General features: G+C 39.8%; 1 protein-coding gene across 1 annotated transcript in view; it reads right to left on the bottom strand.

Moving 5' to 3' along the window:
• Positions 1 to 20,742, bottom strand: part of LOC126324819 (transcription initiation protein SPT3 homolog) — an 86,962-nt gene that overhangs the window by 16,178 nt on the left and 50,042 nt on the right. Inside the window, exons 4-5 of the mRNA XM_049995120.1 lie at positions 20,080 to 20,225; positions 507 to 661 (exon numbers count right to left, since the gene is read on the bottom strand). Of these exons, the coding sequence (XP_049851077.1) occupies positions 507 to 661; positions 20,080 to 20,225 (301 nt within the window). The remainder of the gene's footprint in view (positions 1 to 506; positions 662 to 20,079; positions 20,226 to 20,742) is intronic.

The following is a 20,742-nucleotide window of genomic DNA, read 5'->3' as shown; positions in this document are numbered from 1 at the left end:
CTCTCGAAGCGCTCTCTACCACTGTTATCCAAGTCATTCGACAGCTGGACGGTAGTAGTGTCTTGGATGGAATAACAGATCTTCCAAGACATTGGGATTCAGTTAGAGAGAAGCTGGGAGGCTATATTGGAAGACTGTACAGAGAGACTGAAATATACAAAAAAACAAATGTATATGGAAAAAAAAGAAAAAAAAGGGTGCATTATTTATGAAATGTCCCTCATATATCTGTACAAAAGGAATGTTTTCTTTTCCTTTTTTTCTCATAGATGCTGTCTTGTGATCACGTCATTCACTTGATTCTGTGATTATTTTAGATTTGTGGTCCAATACCCTTTCTGTTCCTATAGTCTTCAATTTCCATAAGGGAGATAAACCTTGTATCCCATTTGTCTGTGAATTGTGTAAGCTTTGATCTGTCATATTTTAAGGACATAATGTTGGTTGAGGCAGTGGTTAGGAAAAGCACCAAGAAGTAGAATTTACACTTAAGGCGAAACACTTACAATCTTCTCTACTCCTTCCATAGGAAATTGAGGCAGATTTGGTCCAAACAGCGCTGGATAATTTTTGTTAACTGGATCACGTGTAATTGTCATATCTTCTCTGGCTAGAAAGGTAAGGTCCATTATTTGTGACACAGTTTCTCGAGCCAAATAACCTGTAAATCAAAAGTCATGAGTTAGAATTAACCAGAGAAAATTTTACTGTAAAATGTTAATTTGAGATATCTATGTGGAAAGGGAAGAGGAGGCTACTCTGCTGCTCAGTACCTACTCTATTTGCATGGATGATTCATTCTCAGATTCACTTTATACAACATGAGGGAGAAATTTTTTTTAGGTACAAATCCTTTATTGTATCTCAAAATATCCACTTTCAAAATTTACACATTTTTACACATGTGTGAATTTTTGAAACTACTTTTTAAATTCTGATGGTCGTGGCTCAAAAACATGGTTTTGGGAGAATTCAACAGCTTCTTGAAGTGATGATAATCGACATTCATGTATTTTTTATTTGACATATGGGGAGAAAGAAAAACAGGCACCATCAAGTAATAAACAACAAGAATGAAACAAATTCAAATATTTCCTCAATCAAATAATCAATTGCGTGGTGTGCCATTTGACAGTTGACATCATGATGATGAGGAATGATGCAATGTTTTCAGCTGTTATTCCTTATTTATCGATGGCTCGTAGCAAACAAATTATTGCATTTAATTCTGTATTAACTTTTTTTTCAGTTTTCTAAGCAATGATTGCAATTCATCAACTGTAACCAAAGAAACAAGAAACCATTTTCTTTGAAGTGGTTCATGAACAAGCCATTTTGTTGATTTCGGTTCATACTGGAAACTGTAAACAGCAAACAACTGCTTAGTTTATGGATTGTATGAATATAATCATGTTTCATCTCCTGTTACAATGTTGTTCAAGGATTTTACATTTCCTCTGTCACATTTTTTTGGGCAATTCGTTGCGTCTACATTTGAGCTCTGGTCAAACCTATAATAAACAAAATTCTCTGTAGGTTCTATTTATTACCGAAGTTGAGCACAGTTGTTTGAGACACTTTGTTATTGACTTTGGCCTTGAAAAAATTTTAAACAATCGTCCAACAAAAAGCTTCATATGAAATTACAGTTTTTCCATTTTCTTTTTTCTTTAAAGGCTGATTGCACAAAATATTCACAAAGTAGGTGTTTCAACTGTATGAGTTGTGTTCAGGTGAAACTCTTATACCAGGCTCATTTTGAGTCTGTAAATGAAGTGGTGAACACTTGCTGTTAAAGAAATGCCTCATTTTCGGACAATGAGATCATTCATTCAAGAGCCATATGTCTGTTTTGCATGCGAATGGCAGTGTTATTCCCTAACAAAAATAAACTCCAGAATATACTTTCAGTATGTAATGGGAAAGCCTGTTTAAACACTAATGAATACATTTCATTCTTTAACGTATGTACGTACATAGATACATGCATAATTATATGGACAAAGGTTATGTTCATTCACAATCAGTATAAGATACAATTTTTCGACAAATACGGACTTGACGTTTCTACTGTAAAATGGCATTTCTTTGCTGCATCATATGACAGTGCTCATATGTCTTATTACAAAGTGTTCTTATTACAAAATGTTTTGAGCATAACTTTTGAGAACACTGCAAACAATTAATAACAGCATTGACTTCACAATGTTTTATACCAAAATCACTATTTCCTATTCACAACACTGATTCTAGTATGGCATTAAAATTCATTACGGTTTCCTCTGTCCAATATCCACACATCTGTCAGGCATATATGATCACGTCCAAGACAATTGGAGAAGACATCTTGTGATAAACAACTAAAAGTAGTTTCATTGTAATGCATCTTACGATGTCTCCAGAACAAATTTATTGCTAATGCAATCTTCCAGCCTGTGAACAACAAGTTTATATTGTCTAAAAAGTACGCATCTAACAGCTGGATGTATTTAGTGGTTCATGATCTCTGTTGAATATGTTTTCCATTTAAGGATTTCTGAATTTCACATTCTTTAAATGTAACTCCACTGATTTGCCCAATCGAAGTGTCAAGCAACACTACAATGGTGTATTTTAAATCTGGAACGAAAACATTTTGACCAATGAATAATATGGTTCTTGGTAAGTTTGAAAGAAGTGCCAGTTCAACAACTATGTTAAAAAGAGTTTTCTGCGTTATTTGCTGCCTCGCCCTTGGTTCAATTTATCTATTTTGTGCTTGGGGGTGGAAAAAAAGTAGTACATCTTTGTATCAATAATGACATACGAAGTTGGGACAGCGTAAGAATGTGTTACAGATAAAATAGATTCTGTTACAGCATACATGTGCATTTCACCCTTGTTTGATAAAATTCATCCATTTGCCAGTTCATATTCAAATTGTCATAGGTCTGCACTGAAAATACTGTTTCCACTATATCCTTTGTCTGCAGTTAACACACTGACTAGTTTACAAATGCTGTGGCAGAATCCATTATATCTTTTATATTTATTTCTTCCTTAGAAATAAATTTTGTTCATTTTCTCTTTTTGAAGCAAGGCATTTACAATCACGTTTTTTTAGCAGAAAAAATAATCAAAGTTAGTAAATTGTAATCATGGCCAATCAGACCATGACCCTTATACTATCTAAATTTTTCAAATGTTTTCTATTTTGGATGGATTTTGCAAACTCTTACAACTTTATTAGCTACATTTGTTGCAGAATTAAACTTCCTTGTAGTCACCGACAAATATTTTCTATTATGCTTCTTTTTTAACTTTTTTGCATATGCATTCATTTTCTTATATGTCAATATAGTGATTTCTTTCAACTCTTTGTTTCTCTCTTTCAGGTGATGACAATTCATACTCACTTGTAGAAAAAACTTGTTCATTTTCACTTTCAATTATGCGGCTCCATAAAAAGATTCGCCATCAAAGTTATTCTCATTGTTAACATCTAATAAAAATAATAATAATGATGGGAGTATGGCATTGGTGGCAAATTGTTTGATCAGAGATATTTCTCCAAAGAACATATTGTTAATGAGTTTGAGGAGTGTATATGCAAAAGAAAGGTCTTCAGTTTCATCTTCCATCACATTACGATGCACTGTTGATTGTGTCAGATAGTTTTGTAAAAGTCTATTGTATGAATGGTATTGTTGTGATGCCCGCCGGCTGAAAAACAAAAGTTTATAGTATTAATGTGAAAACCTGCAACTAGAGCAATAAATGTACTAACTGTACAATCATAAACAAATCCCTATTATACTTTCTAACATACCTGAAGAATATTTAACAGCATCAAGCCAGAATGATCTGGGATGTGTAAATACGAACTAGCATACTATGGTTAGTTCCTTCTGCATGACAACAGCAGTGGGGACTGCCAGACTGAACGTACGGTACAGTCCCACCTCACAATACCACACATGCAGTGGTTTAGTTGCACTCCACAAAGGACATTTAGTTCATAAATTCTATTTCTTTATAATTTGAAAAGCTGGCATTTCCTCCACAACCACAACTGCAATCAGCGACATACAATGAGCCCAGTATGTAATTTTAATCCAAATATGACTCATACAGCTGAAATACCTACCAGGACAGCCGAGCACACTGACACATGGCTTCTGGCATACAGGGAGGCGAGTCTGCCCTGGATAGAATCCGCCTTTTAGATAACCAAAGAGGACTGATGTGGCCACCATGGAAGTGGTTTTTAGGCAGTTTGGCACATCCAATTAGGTAAATATCTGGCTGTCCCCTTGTTTTAAGTCAGGGACGTGCTATGGAAACATTCAGGAAAATATTCTCACATGTGAACACAATCAATTATTGATAAAATTATTTAACTGAACAGATAAAAAATCTACTCACCAAGAGGCGGCAGAAAACACATATAAAAGACTTATGACTAGCAAGCATTCAGAGCCAGTGGCTCCTTCAGGCAGAAGGGTTGAAGGGGAAGGAAGAAAGGGGAAGAAAAAGGACTGGAGAGGTCTAGAAAAAAAGGGTAGATTTCCGGGAAGTCACTCAGAACTGCAGGTCAGGGGAGACTTTCCATACGGGATTTGAAGGAAAGACTGATTGTTGGGGACTGCATCAGACGAGATAGGTGGCAGACAGGGTAATATGCAAGACAAGAGATTACTACTAGGACATCATGCAATAGTTAATATGAGTGAAAATCTACATGCATTGTACATAACAGAGGTGGAAGGGGGCAGTGAAAAATAGACGGGAAAGATAATGAAAGATGTAGAACACTAAAACGGAGTGGGCACACGTGGCAAAACAGGTGTCGAGGTCATGAATGTCATGTTGTAGAGCATGCTCTGCAACAGGATATCACGAGTTGCCCGTATACACCCTCCACCTATGCCCATTCATCCTGATGATAATTTGGTGGTAGTCATGCCGATGTAGAATGCTGAACAGTGTTTACATAATAGCTGGTATATGACGTGTCATTTTGCAGATGGCTGTCGCTTTGATAGTACATGTTTTGCCAGTTACAGGGCTATTATAGATGGTAGTAAGAGGATGTATAGGGCACATCTTGTACCGGGGTCAGTCACAGGCGTAGGAGCCATAGGGTAGGGAGATGGGTGCAGAAGGGGCATAGGGTCTGACAGGAATACTGCAGAGATTGGGAGAGTGATAGAAAGCTATTCTAGGTGTGGTGGACAAAATTTCAGACAGAATGGGTCTCATTTCAGGCAAGATTTTAGGAAGTCATAGCCCTGTCGAAATAGTCGATTGACACATTCCGGACTAGGATGATAGTGAGTCGCCAATGGTGTGCTCCGAAGCTGTCTTGTGGAGGGATCAGCAGTACCAGGTTTGGATGTGATGGCCCGGGAAATCTGCTTTTTAACTAGGCTGGTGGGGTAATTATGTGCAGTGAAGGCTGAAGTGAGTGTGGTGGTGTATTGCAATAAAGAGTCTGTACCTGAATGAATACGTTTGCTTCTGAAGGCAAGGCTGTATGGGAGGGAAAATTTGACATGGAAAGGATGGCAACTGTCAAAATGTAAGTACTGTTGTTTGTTGGTAGGTTTGATGTGGACAGAAGTGTGTAGCTAGCCTTTGGTGAGGACAAGATCAACATCAAGGAAAGTGGCATGGGATTCGGAATAGGACCATGTGAAATTTAATTGGGAGAAGGTATTCAGAGATTTCAAAAATTTTAGCAGGTCAGCCTCACCCTGAGTGCATATGGTAAAGATGTCATCAATGTATGTATCTTTTACATTACCCTATCTTTCACCTTTAAGCTAGCAGGTTTTCAAATCTCGTCCGATGCAGTACCCAATAATCAGCCTTTCCTTCTCATCCCATACGGTAAGTCTCCCCTGACCTGCAGTTCTGGGTAACTTTCCCAAAATCTACCCTTTTCCTAAACTTCTCCATTACTTTCCCTTCACCCTTCTTCCTTCCCCAGCAACCCTTCTGCCTTAAGAACAAGCCAGAGGCTACAAAAACTTGTCAATCACAACAGTCTTATGTGTGTGCTCTGCCACTGCCTGGTGAGTAGATTTTTTAACTATCCAATTAAATAATTTTCACACTTAAATATGACATTATTCCAGACACATGGGGGTACACAAATTCTGTCCCGGGAAGAGTGTTGGCATCAGGAAGGACATCCAGCCACCAATTATAACTAAAATTGGTATAGTCCGATCCATGAACAATGGTGGTCCATGCATGTTATGACAAGGATGGGGAATGCACTGTTCTCAGTTCCAACTGACGGTTGTGACGAGCTCACACGTCTGCTCTGCACTTGATGAAGGCATTTATCCCGCAAATTCTCTCTTGTTTGCTTGTGTGGTCTTTTTGCTCACCAACACCATTAGCCAAGACAACTTGCAACAAAAGGAATAAAAATTCACTGAGTAAATCATTACAATCACGTATAATTCACGCATTACATACTACATTTACAGCAGAGCACTCTGAACACTGCTGAATGCTCACTGGCTGTCAGGCAACATGATGTACGTGCTTAGAACAAGCCTATACTCTACCGCCATCATACATGACTCCAACTACAAAACCTGGTGACAATGCAGATCCCATAACAGAAATGGGAAAAGGCAGGAGAAGCAGGAAAAAGTTTTTTTTTAACAATAACAAATGAGAAGTTTTAAAACAATATTAATATCATGTCTCAATAGTGCCTTTTAGAGGCAGATGACATAAGATATATAGATCTATACAATGTATCTGTATGTCACAAAAAAGTTATTGCATCTTAGAGAAAAGCATTATAATATGTCTGAAAAGCTAGATCAGTTCCGATTTCATCACAAGTAAATAATAATTTTCATTACGGATTTTAAAAATGCTTTTTGCAGGTAATGTTGCTCAGCAGTGATGAATGATATCAGACTGAAGTAGTATTCCAGCATTCAGCACTAATGGAAGCAGAAGACTTAACCAGTCTACCCATGGAGCCCTGGAATCTTTGGTATTTAGCAGTATCAGTAAACTCGAAACCAATTATTTACTCTTCAATGACTGACATACAAGATACTAAAATGGAGGATAAAATTCTGAATTTATATTCAGCAATTATTTCTGAAAAGATAATTGTACCTAAATGCCAGATTCAAATTATAATGTGGTTGCAAAAACGGCCGATGTATATAGCATGCTAACTAAGCCACTAACGATGAGACACTCAGTAGATTCTAAGAGAGTAGTCAAAGTTTTGATCATCACTTCAAATACAATAGCTTCATAATTTTTTTGGTTTGTGAACAGGTACCTCTGCATCCCAGGTGCACACTGAAATCCCACATCACATCACATTGGTAGCCCACTAGAAGGGCCAAAACAAAATAGTGCAACCCACTGATAAAGTGAAGTATCACGCAATAATTTTTCCTGGATTTGAAGAGGAACAAGGGTGCAACAAACTGTGTCAATTGGTGGAAATAATGATTTTCTCCTATATGACAGTGGTTAGGTGACACATTTCTACTTTAGTCAAACAAGGCTAAACAATGAACAACAAATGGCAGACCACCTATCTGTCGGGACAACCGGAAATTGCAAGAGGAATGGAGGCCCTGGTGCCAGAAGACTGGTGAATCACAAATAAGACGATAGTGGAAAAAGTAAAAAATCAATTGTGGATTTTCAATGCCTCAAAAGACACTTTGAACATGAAAGAAGTTGCCACTCACTGGGTTCCATGAATACTCACACCCATTTGTAATGCCCACTGATTTGAGGCAGCAGTTGTGGTTGTGCCAGATCAATCTAGATAAATTCCTCAACTGCCTAATCACCATAAACGTGTATTTACATCACTACGGACCTGGGACAAAGCAGCACAGGAAGGTGTGAAAACACATGGATTGAATGCCACCAAAACAGGCGAAGAACCAACCATCACAGTGCAATGTGATGGGGGGTGTTATTTAGGGCTGCCATTGTGTGATGCTAACAGATTATGCTTGTAGTGCCCATTTACATGACCCTTTTTAACATACAACAAGAGTCCCTGTCATCCTGCAGAGAGGCTGAACTTTTTACACCCACCCTGCTGTTGCATGTTGCACAGGACCAAACACAAGTCTATCTGTGCATGAAAATGCACATGATGTTACACAAATGCTTCCAATAGAAGCCAAAGCATTTACTTAGAAGCGTTTCTTCAAGTAACAACTGCACATGTGCACTTCACAGCTTTAACAGCGTACCGTCAAAGTGTTTCGAGGCGAAAGATCGTAATATTGTGGTAATTTTTGGCAAAAAAAGTTGTAATTTAACAATATGAACTGAATCCATGTCTTTTTTTACATCTGAACTAAAAATTATCACAAAAGGAATAAATATGACACATCATCAAATGAAATACATTGTATATTAAAAGAGCATAGATCACAGAAAATAGCAGAGGAAATTAAAAAGAAAATTAAAGATCTGTACAGAAGAGAAAAATATGTAATTGAGGCCTGGAAGAGAAGTGGTGCTGACAGTGCATATGTTTTCATACCAAAAGCATAGTTTTTCAATAGACTGATTTACCAGTGGCATGGAATCTTAGAATAACCAATAACTTATCAGAAAAAGTAACTGCTTTTCTCATCACAGTGTGTTACTTCGTTAATTTCTGTTGCACAAGGTGTAGCATGAATCTATAAATATATTCACTCACTATTAATTAATTTCAAAACTAGACTTCTGAAATAAGTTAAAAGATATCAATCATCCACTTTTCTCCTATTATAATTCAGTTTTACACCAACAATGATTGTTTTCTTATTTTATGTTGCTCATTGTCATGGCATAATGAAGTGGCCACAGAGAAAGCTAGAATAGCCCATTTCCTTTTAGCACTCAACATCAAGAAAGCTTGCTGTTTGTAAGTCTAGTACCAATATGTACTATAGGGCACATCTAACCACACATGAATTTTCCCGTTCGTTTCTGTACTTTATTATGTTCTTTAAGGAAGAAGTAAACAGGTACTAAGGAACAAACCGTCACAGGAGTAAACTCCTGGTGATGTTATGGAAGGCCATCAAGACGAAGCTGTCCAAAGGGGTGTTTCTGCTCCACAACTATGTTGCACGTAATTTTGCACAGGACATAGTCTCACATGTTGATTCTTGATACAGTCAAAATGCAGACTTCTGGCAACCAAGGTCTCTGCCCATTTGCTCACTGTTGGAAGAAATATGTATCACCGAATTGTTGGTATGTACATAAGAATTAATACCATTACCAAGTCACAGCCTCATTTTTGTGAAGTGATAAATGATAAATAAGACAATGTATGAGCTTACTAGCAGGAAGTAAAAAACTTCCAATATTGCAAGAGGGGGGGGGGGGGGGGGGGGACTGGATGTGTAATATTCTGTAATTTATGGCAAATGTGTTTTCTTTTTTTATATGGAAATTTTTAAAAGATTTGAACAACACACACACACACACACACACACACACACACACACACACACACACACACAGGTCTGATGAGGCAAGCTGCATTGATTTGCCACTAAACAATGGAACAGGAAGTTTAGACTGGTGGAAATTATAAGGAAAAGACAGAAGAATTCGCTTGGTCACATTTTGTGACAGGACTGTTTGATGATGAATGCACAGGAAGGATTAATGTGTGGGAGAAGAACGAAAGGGAGGAGATGGTACGGCAAGAGAAGGTGAAGCTACATGGAAATGAAGAGAGCAACAGAAGAGAGAAGATTGAAAATAGCCACATGAAGACTTGAATTCTGGCAGAAATAATAATAATAATAAAAATGGAGGTTCCCACATAACTTAAAAGACTACTTGCTGTAACACCTAGAATTAAAGGTTGCAGGAGAGAGATAAATACACATGACTAATTACACATTTTGCTGATGCCAACATCTTGGAGAATTATAAAAAATTGTAGTGAACCAGGCTGCCCAAAGCTGTTACAAGTCAGGGAGCCAAGAGGTGGTGTGGGAGTTGTCTGGTACTACACCGTGGGGGCATCAGCAACAATGAATACAGAACAATGTAACTATTTCATAGCATCATGTTATGTGCAGGCTTCAGCACATGCTGTGGAGTACTGATGACACACCTTGTCAATGTGTCATGGTGCCGATGCCACAGATCTATCGTGCAGGTGGGTGGCAGCAGGGAAGAAAAACAGGCGTTGCCTGTTAACATTCTGTAGCCCAGGGTGGCTCTACACGTCAGCTATTTTGTAGACAGCCTGATGTGCACTTAGATGAGAAGAACTGACTGTGCGGTCTAGGACGACAGTTGTCATGAAGGACAGGCCCTGACACATCATGGGATGACCAATCTGCAGCAGATGGTTACAGGAGGAGCCACATCTCTACAGTGTGGGGATGCAAATGACCCTCGGTTGGTGTAGGGCTGGCAGCACACCAGTCTTCTCCTCATCTATGATGTCCAAGCAGCCTACACTGGCAAATCATGCCTATGGCTTACAGCGGGTTGGCTGCATCTCGGCATCAAATTTAGTGAGCAGGTAGCAGATCATCACTGAAACACTGTTTACAGTCATTATCTCCATTACTGGTGACAAGGACAGAATGGTGGCATGACTGAATGTGCCTGTGAGCTCCAAAAGCTCCAGTATTTAAGAAGCAGAGCCCCCACCTATGATACTGTGGCTCCAGGTGGATGAGCGAATTTGCCCCTATTTACTGGAATTGTCAGTGTTCGTTGTCTTGCTGTATTCTGGAGTGGTGGGCTTGAGTCTTACTGCAACATTTGACTATTGCAGTGGAATTCCAGTGCCTGGAGCTATGGAGCATTATTTCGTGCTGGCCTGCTATGACTTTTGCTGTGTTTGCTCTTTCACTTGCCTCGCTTGGAAGTTTGTGGCAATGCCCTAATAGTGTCTTCCTTTATACTACATTGGCAGTATGCCACGTTCATATTCTGAATGGCACACCAACCCTGATCTGGCCACCTTGGCTCTGAGCTCGGTGTGCCAAAACTTCAAAAAATTTAGGCATGCACACTGGATTCCTCCTTCCAAAAAAATTCATCCCTACTTTTGCTCTGCAACAATCTCAAACATTTACATACCTAATTGTACAATGTACTCACTGCATTAAAGTCTTTGCTCATGTAAGCTGAACCACATGGGCCCTGCTTTTGTTTCTTAATTCTATAACGTTATTCATAAGTTTTGATTCACTGAACCTTTTTCCGTAATCACTGTGCTATCTCTGTTTCTGTTTTTATAAGCTATCACAAGTTTACAGTTTTCCTTATTCTCTACTTTATGGTTTACATCAGTTAACCACTCAACAGGTATCTAATGTGTTGGTAGGTCAGGAGAATGGATACTTATAATGTCCTAGACAAAAGTAAAGAACACAAATTGCCATTAGAAACATGGCAAAACTGGTGGTTATGATGCTTATGGTTATGATATTTTGTTATCATCTTTTCTTGATGTTGTAGACTGAGTTGAAACATTTGTCCCAAGGAAATTTTTCCTAGCCCATATGCAATTAGTTCATCTAATGTGTGCGCATCAGGTCTAGATTTAGACTTTTGTTAAGACTGGATAGATTTGGTGCTGGCAGTACTTTCAACAGTTAGTTTCAGTATAGTTTTAACAGTGAGTGTAGGTGGGAGGCAGAAGTTCATCCCAGCTATGACAAGTTGTGCCGTTCACCAAAATACCACTATTACGTAACTTAATCTCCCTCCAACTATTTCCCATTGTTAAAGCAATTCATGATTACAGTTTCCTGGGCAAAATCTGAGTAGATCCAATGTGCTCTTACCTTGGGGACAAAATTTCCTTCTGGCATTCTGTTGCTTCTGTTTTCGCTGCAAACAGTTCCATTTTGCATGTCAGCAAATCAAACTGCACTCTTCTGGCTGAACAAATGGTGATACTTTCCCTTAGATACTCCTGTATGTATTTCCTACCTGGTTTGTGAATTAGCTCATAATCAAACTCGCTGAGTTTGAGGGCCCACCTTGTTAATTTACTTGAAGGATCTTTCAGCCCTAACAGATTTCAATGACGTGTGATCCATTACTGCCTTAAATTTCTAGCCATATAAAGAACAAAACATGTCATCTCATGTTTAACCACTAGCATTATCTTTTCCGTAGTGGAGCAGTTATGCTCTGGTTTGTTCAGCTATCTTTAAGTATATGCTCTACATGTTCTTTTTCATCGATATTCTGACTCTGAATATGACCAGCCACCTCATGCTGTTGTTGCAACAGAGGCTAAATTCCTTCTCAAAATGAGATCAGTACTGGATCAGAAATTAGTGCTGCCTTCAATGTTTCAAACACTGTTTGGAATTTCACATCCTCCTTAACGACTGATTCAATGGTTTTACAATCTGTGCAAAGTTTTTTACAAATTTTTGAAATAATTACTTAAGTCCAGGAATGAATGTAGTTGTTTCAATGTCTGTGGTGTTCTAAAGTCCTGGATTGCCTTTGTTAGGTGAGCATCAGTTGGAACATCTTTCCCACTAAGCACGTGCACAAGATAGTTCCGTGTGTGTGTGTGTGTGTGTGTGTGTGTGTGTGTGTGTGTGTGTGTGTGTGTGTGCAAAATGGCACTTACCTGTGCAAAGCATCAGACACACTGAATATATGCTGCTGAACACTCTTCTAAGCATTTCACATGATATGGCACATCCTTTGAGAATACAATGATTTTTCCAAAAATACAATGCTTGTTGTAGGGCTCGGTCCACGTAACAGCCCGTCTAATAACCTCAGGAATATGGAGGATGCGTTTTTGACCTCAGAAATATGGAGGGTGCTTTTATGACCCCATGGCACTGTGAAAGTTGTCTTTGGTCTACTATCTGGGGCTACCTCTAGCTGGTAATATCCACTTCTTAGATCCATCATTGTTAAGTAGTGGCATTGTGCTCAGTTGTCCAGTGTTTCCATAACACTAGGGATGGTATGTGTGTCAGTGACAGTCCTTGGCTCTGTTATCCCTTCCACCAGTATGGTGATCTATAAACTCATAGATTACAGCTTGGGTATACTTTGATGTGTGGTACAGCTTCCCATTACTACCTGTAGATACACAGTGCCACACAACAGGTGATGCTGGTAGAGGACCATCCAAGGCATAAACCACAGTTGCATTGCCTGCCGATCACTGCCTTGCAAGTGACCCTCTTTCCTAAGTACCACTGATACACTGTGGATTGCTTGTGGTTCTGGTCACTGCATGACTTGTCAATATCCTCTCTGTCTAATAATCTAAAGTGGCAATCATTAAGCCCTTTTAAAACTAATATCATCCATGCTCAAGTTATCCCGTCTTACAGGAACCATAAATTTGCCATTATATTACTTACATGCATTATGCTTTTGCGCACAAAACAATGCATTTTGTCCAATCCCTCATTATTCACCAGTGAGTCTACTTCGTATAATGCTTCACATGGTAAATCGGTATTCACAAAAACCCACACTAACTTTCCCATACCTGCCAGTATCACATCATGGGAGCTAACCTTTAGCATGCATGTTAGCAGTTTCGCTAGCAACACCATCATGATGGGTGCGATGCGCAACATTGCCTCATTTGCAGCTATAGTCCCCCAATGGAAACAAAGATCCACTGAGTTCTGTTTTACACTGTGAAAGATCAATTTTAGCATGACATTTGTTGAGAAAATCTAGTCAAAGAATTGCTGAAGACCCTTCACCCTTACACAATAACATTTCCACATGCTCATGAAGAATTTCTGTTACTATACTAAACCAGAGCAGCCTCATACTAATGACTAAGTTACTGTCACTAACACCATGTAATTTGAAATGTGGAGACCCAAGTCTCTTCCTACCTACATTCAGGTTGCCAACACTGCTTCCGTACATGACCACCTCTATGCCCACATCTACACTCATGCTCATAAATTAAGGATAATGCTGATACATGGTGAAACAACTATGTCCATGCGGCGCATCTGACCTGCGGTCATCACACGGTGGCGCTGGCAACAGTTCACGTACACAGAGATGTGTTGGTGCATGTCAAAGTATGGCGCAGCGAGTAAGTGTGCAGACGTTTTCAGATGTGCTAATGGTGACCATGTGTCGAAAACGGCTCAAAGAACACATATTGATGACATTATGAGGGTTACAATATTAGGGTGACTGGAGGCTGGTCAACACAGCTGGTCATAGCTCAGACCCTGCATGTGCCACAAAATGTGATATCAAGATTATGACAATGATTCCAGCAGACAGGAAACAAGAAGACTGATCTCTCACCACCAGTGCCTACAGACAGCCACAGAATACTGCAGGTCGCCTTGTTTGAGAGATTACAGCAGCCACTGGAACAGTTATCTCCACACACACAGTCTGGAGGTGACTGAACAGACATGATTTATTCACCTAGAGACCTGCAAGGAGCATTCCACTGACCCCTGGTTACAGGAGAGCCCGTAAAGCCTGGTGTCAAGCACACAGTACATGGTTATTGGAACAGTGATCCCAGGTTATGTTCACAGCCAAGTCCAGGTGTAGTCTAAACAGTGATTCTCAATGGGTTTTCATCTGGCGTGAACCAAAAACCAGACACCAACACCTTAATGTCCTTGAAAGGGACGTGTAAGGAGGTCGTGGTTTGATGTGTGGGGTGGGATTATGATTGGTGCACGTACACTCCAGCATGTCTGACAGAGGAACTGTAACATGTCAGGTGTATTGGGACCATTTTGCACCAGTATGTCCACCTTTTCAGTGGTGCAGTGGGTCCACCTTCCTCCTGATGGATGATAACGCATGGCCCCACCGAGCTGCCATCATGGAAGAGTACCTTGAAGCAGAAGATATCAGGCGAACAGAGTGGCCTGCCTGTTCTCCAGACCTAAACCCCATTGAGCACATCTGGGATGCTCTCAGTCGACGTATTGCTGCATGTCTTCAAACCCCTAGGACACTTCAGGAGCACCAGCAGGCACTGTTGCAAGAATGGGAGGCTATACCCCAGCAGCTGCTCTACCACATGATCCAGAGTATGCCAACCTGTTGTGCTGCCTGTGTATGGGTGCATGGCGATCATATCTCATATTGATGTCAGGGTACATACGCAGGAAACAGTGGCGTTCTGTAGCACGTTTTTCGGGACTTTTTCTCAACTTATCACCACTACCATGGACTTACAGATCTGTGTTGTGTGTGTCCCATATGTGCTGATGCTGTTAGTGCCAGTCTTGTGTAGTGCCATGTTGTGTGGCAACACATTCTGCAGTTATCCTTAATTTATGAGCACAATGGTTAGTACATCCACTTGGGGGCAATGTCTGTCTCCTGTAATCACATAGCAACTTTGAGACCTGTGGACATGTCACCAGAATTCTCCACCCTCATTCCACACGACATCTCAGTGAGGATACCATGCAGAGAAATCAGTTTGTACATCTGCTCAGTGATCTTCCAGATCCAACCTGAAAATGCCTCTACTGATTCATTACACTTATGTGTTAAAAATACTCAATTTTTCTTGGAAGAAACTTATGCTATTTTGCTTATGATAAAGCTAACAGTCAGCCAACTGTTGAAACATCTCTGCCTTACTAAGAACTTTGTGACAAAACATATGCTTTTGCTTTGCCTGACAATCGTAAATTAGCCACACAGACAGAAGTCTTGTCTGATCACTCATTGCAGCAGTATCAGTATCACTGTTAATGAACATAGTTACACCTTCAGTCATTTTGCAGGAGAAAGATGTTATTAAGCTAGTTGCATTGAAAGGAGCTGAGGGTACTCTCAACTTCATCTGACTCGTTCTTGCAACTGTTGCATTAAAACCTGTAAAGCTACAACCTGCATGCGTAACTCTCCCTACTGCTGCTGGAAATTCACATGTAACAATGCCTATACTTACTCTGGCAAAGAGGCAACTATCTCACCTGTAATAGCAGCAGAACATGTGTTTGGCATTTTGAACGACCTACAACTGCCATTTACAACAAGAATGACAACAGCACCAACAAACACAAATAGACAAACTTTAGTAAACACATGCAAAAATTATTATCTAGTAGTCCTTTCACTGTCTCATTGTCCAACTGAATTCAAAACAATCTTGTGCCAAATAACCAAACTGTCTAAAATTGCTACATGCAGCTGACACAGCCTTAGTGCCTGACAACTCATACCTGCGTTAAATCTGCAGGCTCCTGGGGCCTGACGAGGGCAACTTGAAAGTTACGATTAAGAGCGCTACAGCCTACCATGTCCAAACGAGGTACACATACAAAACAAAAGTTCAATCAATAAAGGAAAAAACTTTGATTCACCAAACCACATTTGTGCCAGTACTGTGAGAAGACATTGATGCTGATGTGTTATTGCTGAATCGTTGAGATGACAGTTACTGTTGCCACCAGACACAGTGATGTCAGAGTATCTGATGATCACTTCCTGATGCAAAATTGTAGCAACCTAGGCCAGCCCATGCCACTGCATGTCAGTATGCTGAGCAGTGGTGTAGAATGGTTGGGTGCTATTCCTTCGGATGCTAGTAACACAATGGTATCTGCAATGACAAATTACTCTTGTGGATCCATCCTGATAATAAATTTATCAGGCTTTTAGTGTCGTGCAGCATGCAGGCACCAGGCGCACTGCAGAAAACTGCTGGTGTGCCTCTTCAGCAAGTTATAACATTGGTACTGCAGATCAGTGAACTGCAGCCAGTGTGTTGTCATGAAGGCGCAAATGGGGATAGGAGACTGTTGCTCATTACAGATGTTCTGAAATTCAGGTCAGCTCTACAACTCAGTACTGTCACAGACAGACCATCATGGACTTTGGTGAGCAGAGCTGACTGCGTGATTCAGGGTGACAGTTGTCATGAAGGATGGGGCCTGGCCTCCCTCCCCGGGAAGACCAAATTGGCAGCAGATGTTTACAGAACACGACACACCTGGACAGTGTGGGAATGACAACATTCAGATCATCTAAAAATCATCCTCATTCAGTGGTGGAGGGGCTGCCAGCAAACCAGTCTTCTCCTCATCTTTAATGTCCATGTAGGCTGCGATGGCAGAACATGGCGGTGGCTTGCATCAGGTTGGCTGGGTTTTGGTATCAAAGTCAGCAAGCATGTAGTAGGTGTATAATCATCAATTGGCTTTTTGTGATTCCACTTAAACTTTATAGAGCACCATTCTCTCTGGTAATGGGGATACAGACAAAATGATGACATGACTGAGTGCGTCCACAGACTCCGTTATTTAAGAAGCAGAGCCTACATGTATGACACGACAGCTCCAGGTAGATGACTGAATTTGTCCCGGTTTATCGGACTTGTCAGTGTTCTTTGTCTTGATGCGTTGGCTCTATAATTATTCTGGTTTGCTGAGCTCAGGTCTTTCTGCATTTGACTATTGCAGTGGCAATGTGGTACTTGGGGTTACAAGGCATTACAAAAAACTGGCCTGCTATGAAGTATCACAGTATTTGCTCTTTTGTTTAACTTGCTCTGAGATTTTTGCAATGCCTGCTTGGGCCTTGTCTTCTGCTACATCAGCAATACGCCGTGTTGATATTCCTATTGGCACATTGGCCCAGAGCTGGCTTCTTTGGTTTTGTGGTTGCTGGGTGAAAACTTCAAAGAATTTTGGCATGCACACTGAATAAGTCTGGGGCACAAGAATATGTTTTGGTATGTTATAAGATGACTTTTTGGAGACAAAATTAGTCTCCTGTAGAAATAAATCTTGACTACACAGACACTAAAAAGAAAAGAATACATGACAATGAAGATCTGCAAATTGGTCACAAATTAATATTCATACAGGTGTCAACAGAAAAAAATTGTAAACTGTGGTAGCCGACGGATGAATGCGTGATGCTGTAGCACAGTTTCGCTGCGCATCTGGCATGGATAGTAATCATGGGTAAAGTATTTGCAAATTTCATCACGTATATTCAACTGGACAGTTATCGTGCCTCGGTGATAGGCACACGAGCTGTATATGCAGACACTCAATTTTAGAGGAAATATGTACTTGGGCTCAAGGAAGACAGTTGGAGTAATCAGCAAATTGCTTGATACCTGAGTAGGAGTGATGTCACTATTCGACAATGTTGGCAGGAATGGGTGAACCAGGGCTGAACACAGCGTCAAGAAGGAAGCGGTTGACTTAGTGAGGCAATCGAACATGAGGACCAAGCAATCATCATTGTGGCACTCAGAGCCCCAGATCAGTCCAACGTGCAATTAGTGTTTCAATAACTACAAGGACTACTAACAGGCCATTCACAGAATTGGGGGGGGGGGTGAGCTCAAGGTGCCCATTCTGCTGACTACTACAGACCTCTGTACAACAACAAGCCCATTTGCAGTGGTGTTAGGCACATCCAGCCTGGAATCTCATTGACTGGAACAGAATTGTCCTCACTGGTAAGTCCTGCTTTGAACTGAGCCCCGATGACTGGTGAGCACATGTCTGGAGACACTCCGGACAGCAGTGGGATACCAACCTGACAGTTGCTCACCATATAGCCTGACAACCGGGAGTGATGGTCTAGGATGCTATTTTTTTCATGGCAGGACCCCTTTGGTTGTCATTCATCGACACACACAACACAGTGATAGATCAACAATATTCTATGACCAGTTTTGTTGCCCTTCATGGTAAGCCATCCTGGGCTTACACTTTAGCACAATCATCCCCAACTACACATGGAAAAAGTTTCTACAGCTCATCTTCATGCTTGCCAAATCCTACCTTGGCCAGCACAGTCACTGAATCTCTCCACAATTGAAAACACATGTAGAATTATGGGCAGGGCCTACACCCAGTTCAGAACTTTGACAATCTAACATGCCAATTGGACAGAATTTGGCTCAGCTTGACATCAAACAACTATCAATTAATGCCAAGCCAAACAACTGCTTGTGTAAGGGCCAGAGATGGATGGACACACACACACACACACACACACACACACACACACACACACACACACACACACACACACACACACACACACAATTGTTGTCTGTGGAAATCCCTTACAGACTCAATACAATTTGTAGAATTCAGTGAGGCAACATCATTATTAGAAGTGAAAGTAGCAACTGGTGTACTCCATAAAAATTTAATGAGTCTTTTACTACTACTACTACTACTACTACTACTTCTTCTTCTTCTTCTCCTCAATGTTAAAAGCTATCTGAAACTGTTTACAGATGACTGTATCAGAAATGTTATCAGTAGAAAATTGGTGCAAAATCCATAAAGATTTTCACATTATTAATGTCTGGTTCAAAGACTAACCTTTGACTCTAATTAAGAAAGTGTAATGTCACTGACATGGAAATGTGAAAGATGCTATTTTCTTTGTCTATACCTAAACTAATACGACAAAAGAGTATGTCACAACAATAAAATATGCACAAACCGGCTTAAGATGAAATGAACAATATAAATACATGCAAGAGAAATGTAAATGTCAAAGTGAAATGATGTTTTAGGTACTTGGCAGTTAGAAAAATATCTGTGCCAGTTCACATTTACAGTTTTATCCATTAATTGACGTAACAACCAATGGCCCCATACCTTTAATATTACTTAAGTATGTAGCCCCCCCTGCACCAAACCCCCTCTACAGACAGTTTCATTGGTATGTTGGTTCATTCTTTTGACTTCAAAAAATCTGGGCAGTCTTATTAAAAAAAGAAAAAAACAAAGTTTATACAGCACATGAAGATTAGTATATACATTGGTAGTAGAAACCAGGAAGTGGAAATTAGTTGTCTTGTATTCTGCACCAGAAAAGTACAAGTAATGCTTACAAATAATAACAGCTAGGTAACAATGTTTTTAGTTGGACCATCACTCATTTGATACAGAGGTAAATGTTCAAGTACCTGTGAACTCTGCACAGCACTCCACCACAATAAACAGTTGGACTATAAGCAGAGAGAGTGCTTAGTTCCAGTAATGGTAGCTATTCCATCACAGCTTTGCATGTGCTTCAAATATCCTAACAACATGATATAAAAAAGAAAACATGTTTGTCAAAACTTACAGAGTATTTGACACCCAAGCGACTTTTCCTTTGGCAATCTTGGAAGTTTTTCACCCTTTGAAAGAAGCCACATATTAAGCCTAAAACCACTCTTCTTTGGTGCAAATGTGAAGGACACTGTACGAGCAGCTGCATATTCTAAGTATCTGCAAGAAAAAGGTTTTTTTTTATTTGAAAGAAATTTAAAAATTATTATTATTATTATTATTATTGTGAATAATTCAAAATCTGTCACTAAAATTAGAAATCCTTTAATGGTACTTTAAGTAAACTGTTTGTAATGTACCTTCCATGAGAAAATGGGATACAAGAAAGCCTTCTATGAAGAACAGATCAGAGCTCATACCACACAATGAATTAACAACAAAACAATACAAAAATCATAAAACAGATTTGTCTTGTAGTAGGAACACACATCATCCATGTTTCTGATAGTAGTACAATAACATTCATAAAATACATGTGTATAGTGATGTCTTTGTAAACCGTGAGCAATGGCCTCACCATAGGAACTAAATTTATTTTCAGTACCGACAACAACATCAGTACCGACAACAACATCAGAAATCATCACATGCATTAAAATCATAAAATGTTTTTGTAATTTAATTTACACAGATGCCGAAATATCTGATAAAGCACTCAGCAATTCTGGCTCCAGTC

This window comes from Schistocerca gregaria, chromosome 2 (genome assembly GCF_023897955.1).
Source record: "Schistocerca gregaria isolate iqSchGreg1 chromosome 2, iqSchGreg1.2, whole genome shotgun sequence".
In the NCBI taxonomy this organism is placed as follows: domain Eukaryota; kingdom Metazoa; phylum Arthropoda; class Insecta; order Orthoptera; family Acrididae; genus Schistocerca; species Schistocerca gregaria.
This window is presented reverse-complemented; position numbering and strand designations above follow the sequence as displayed.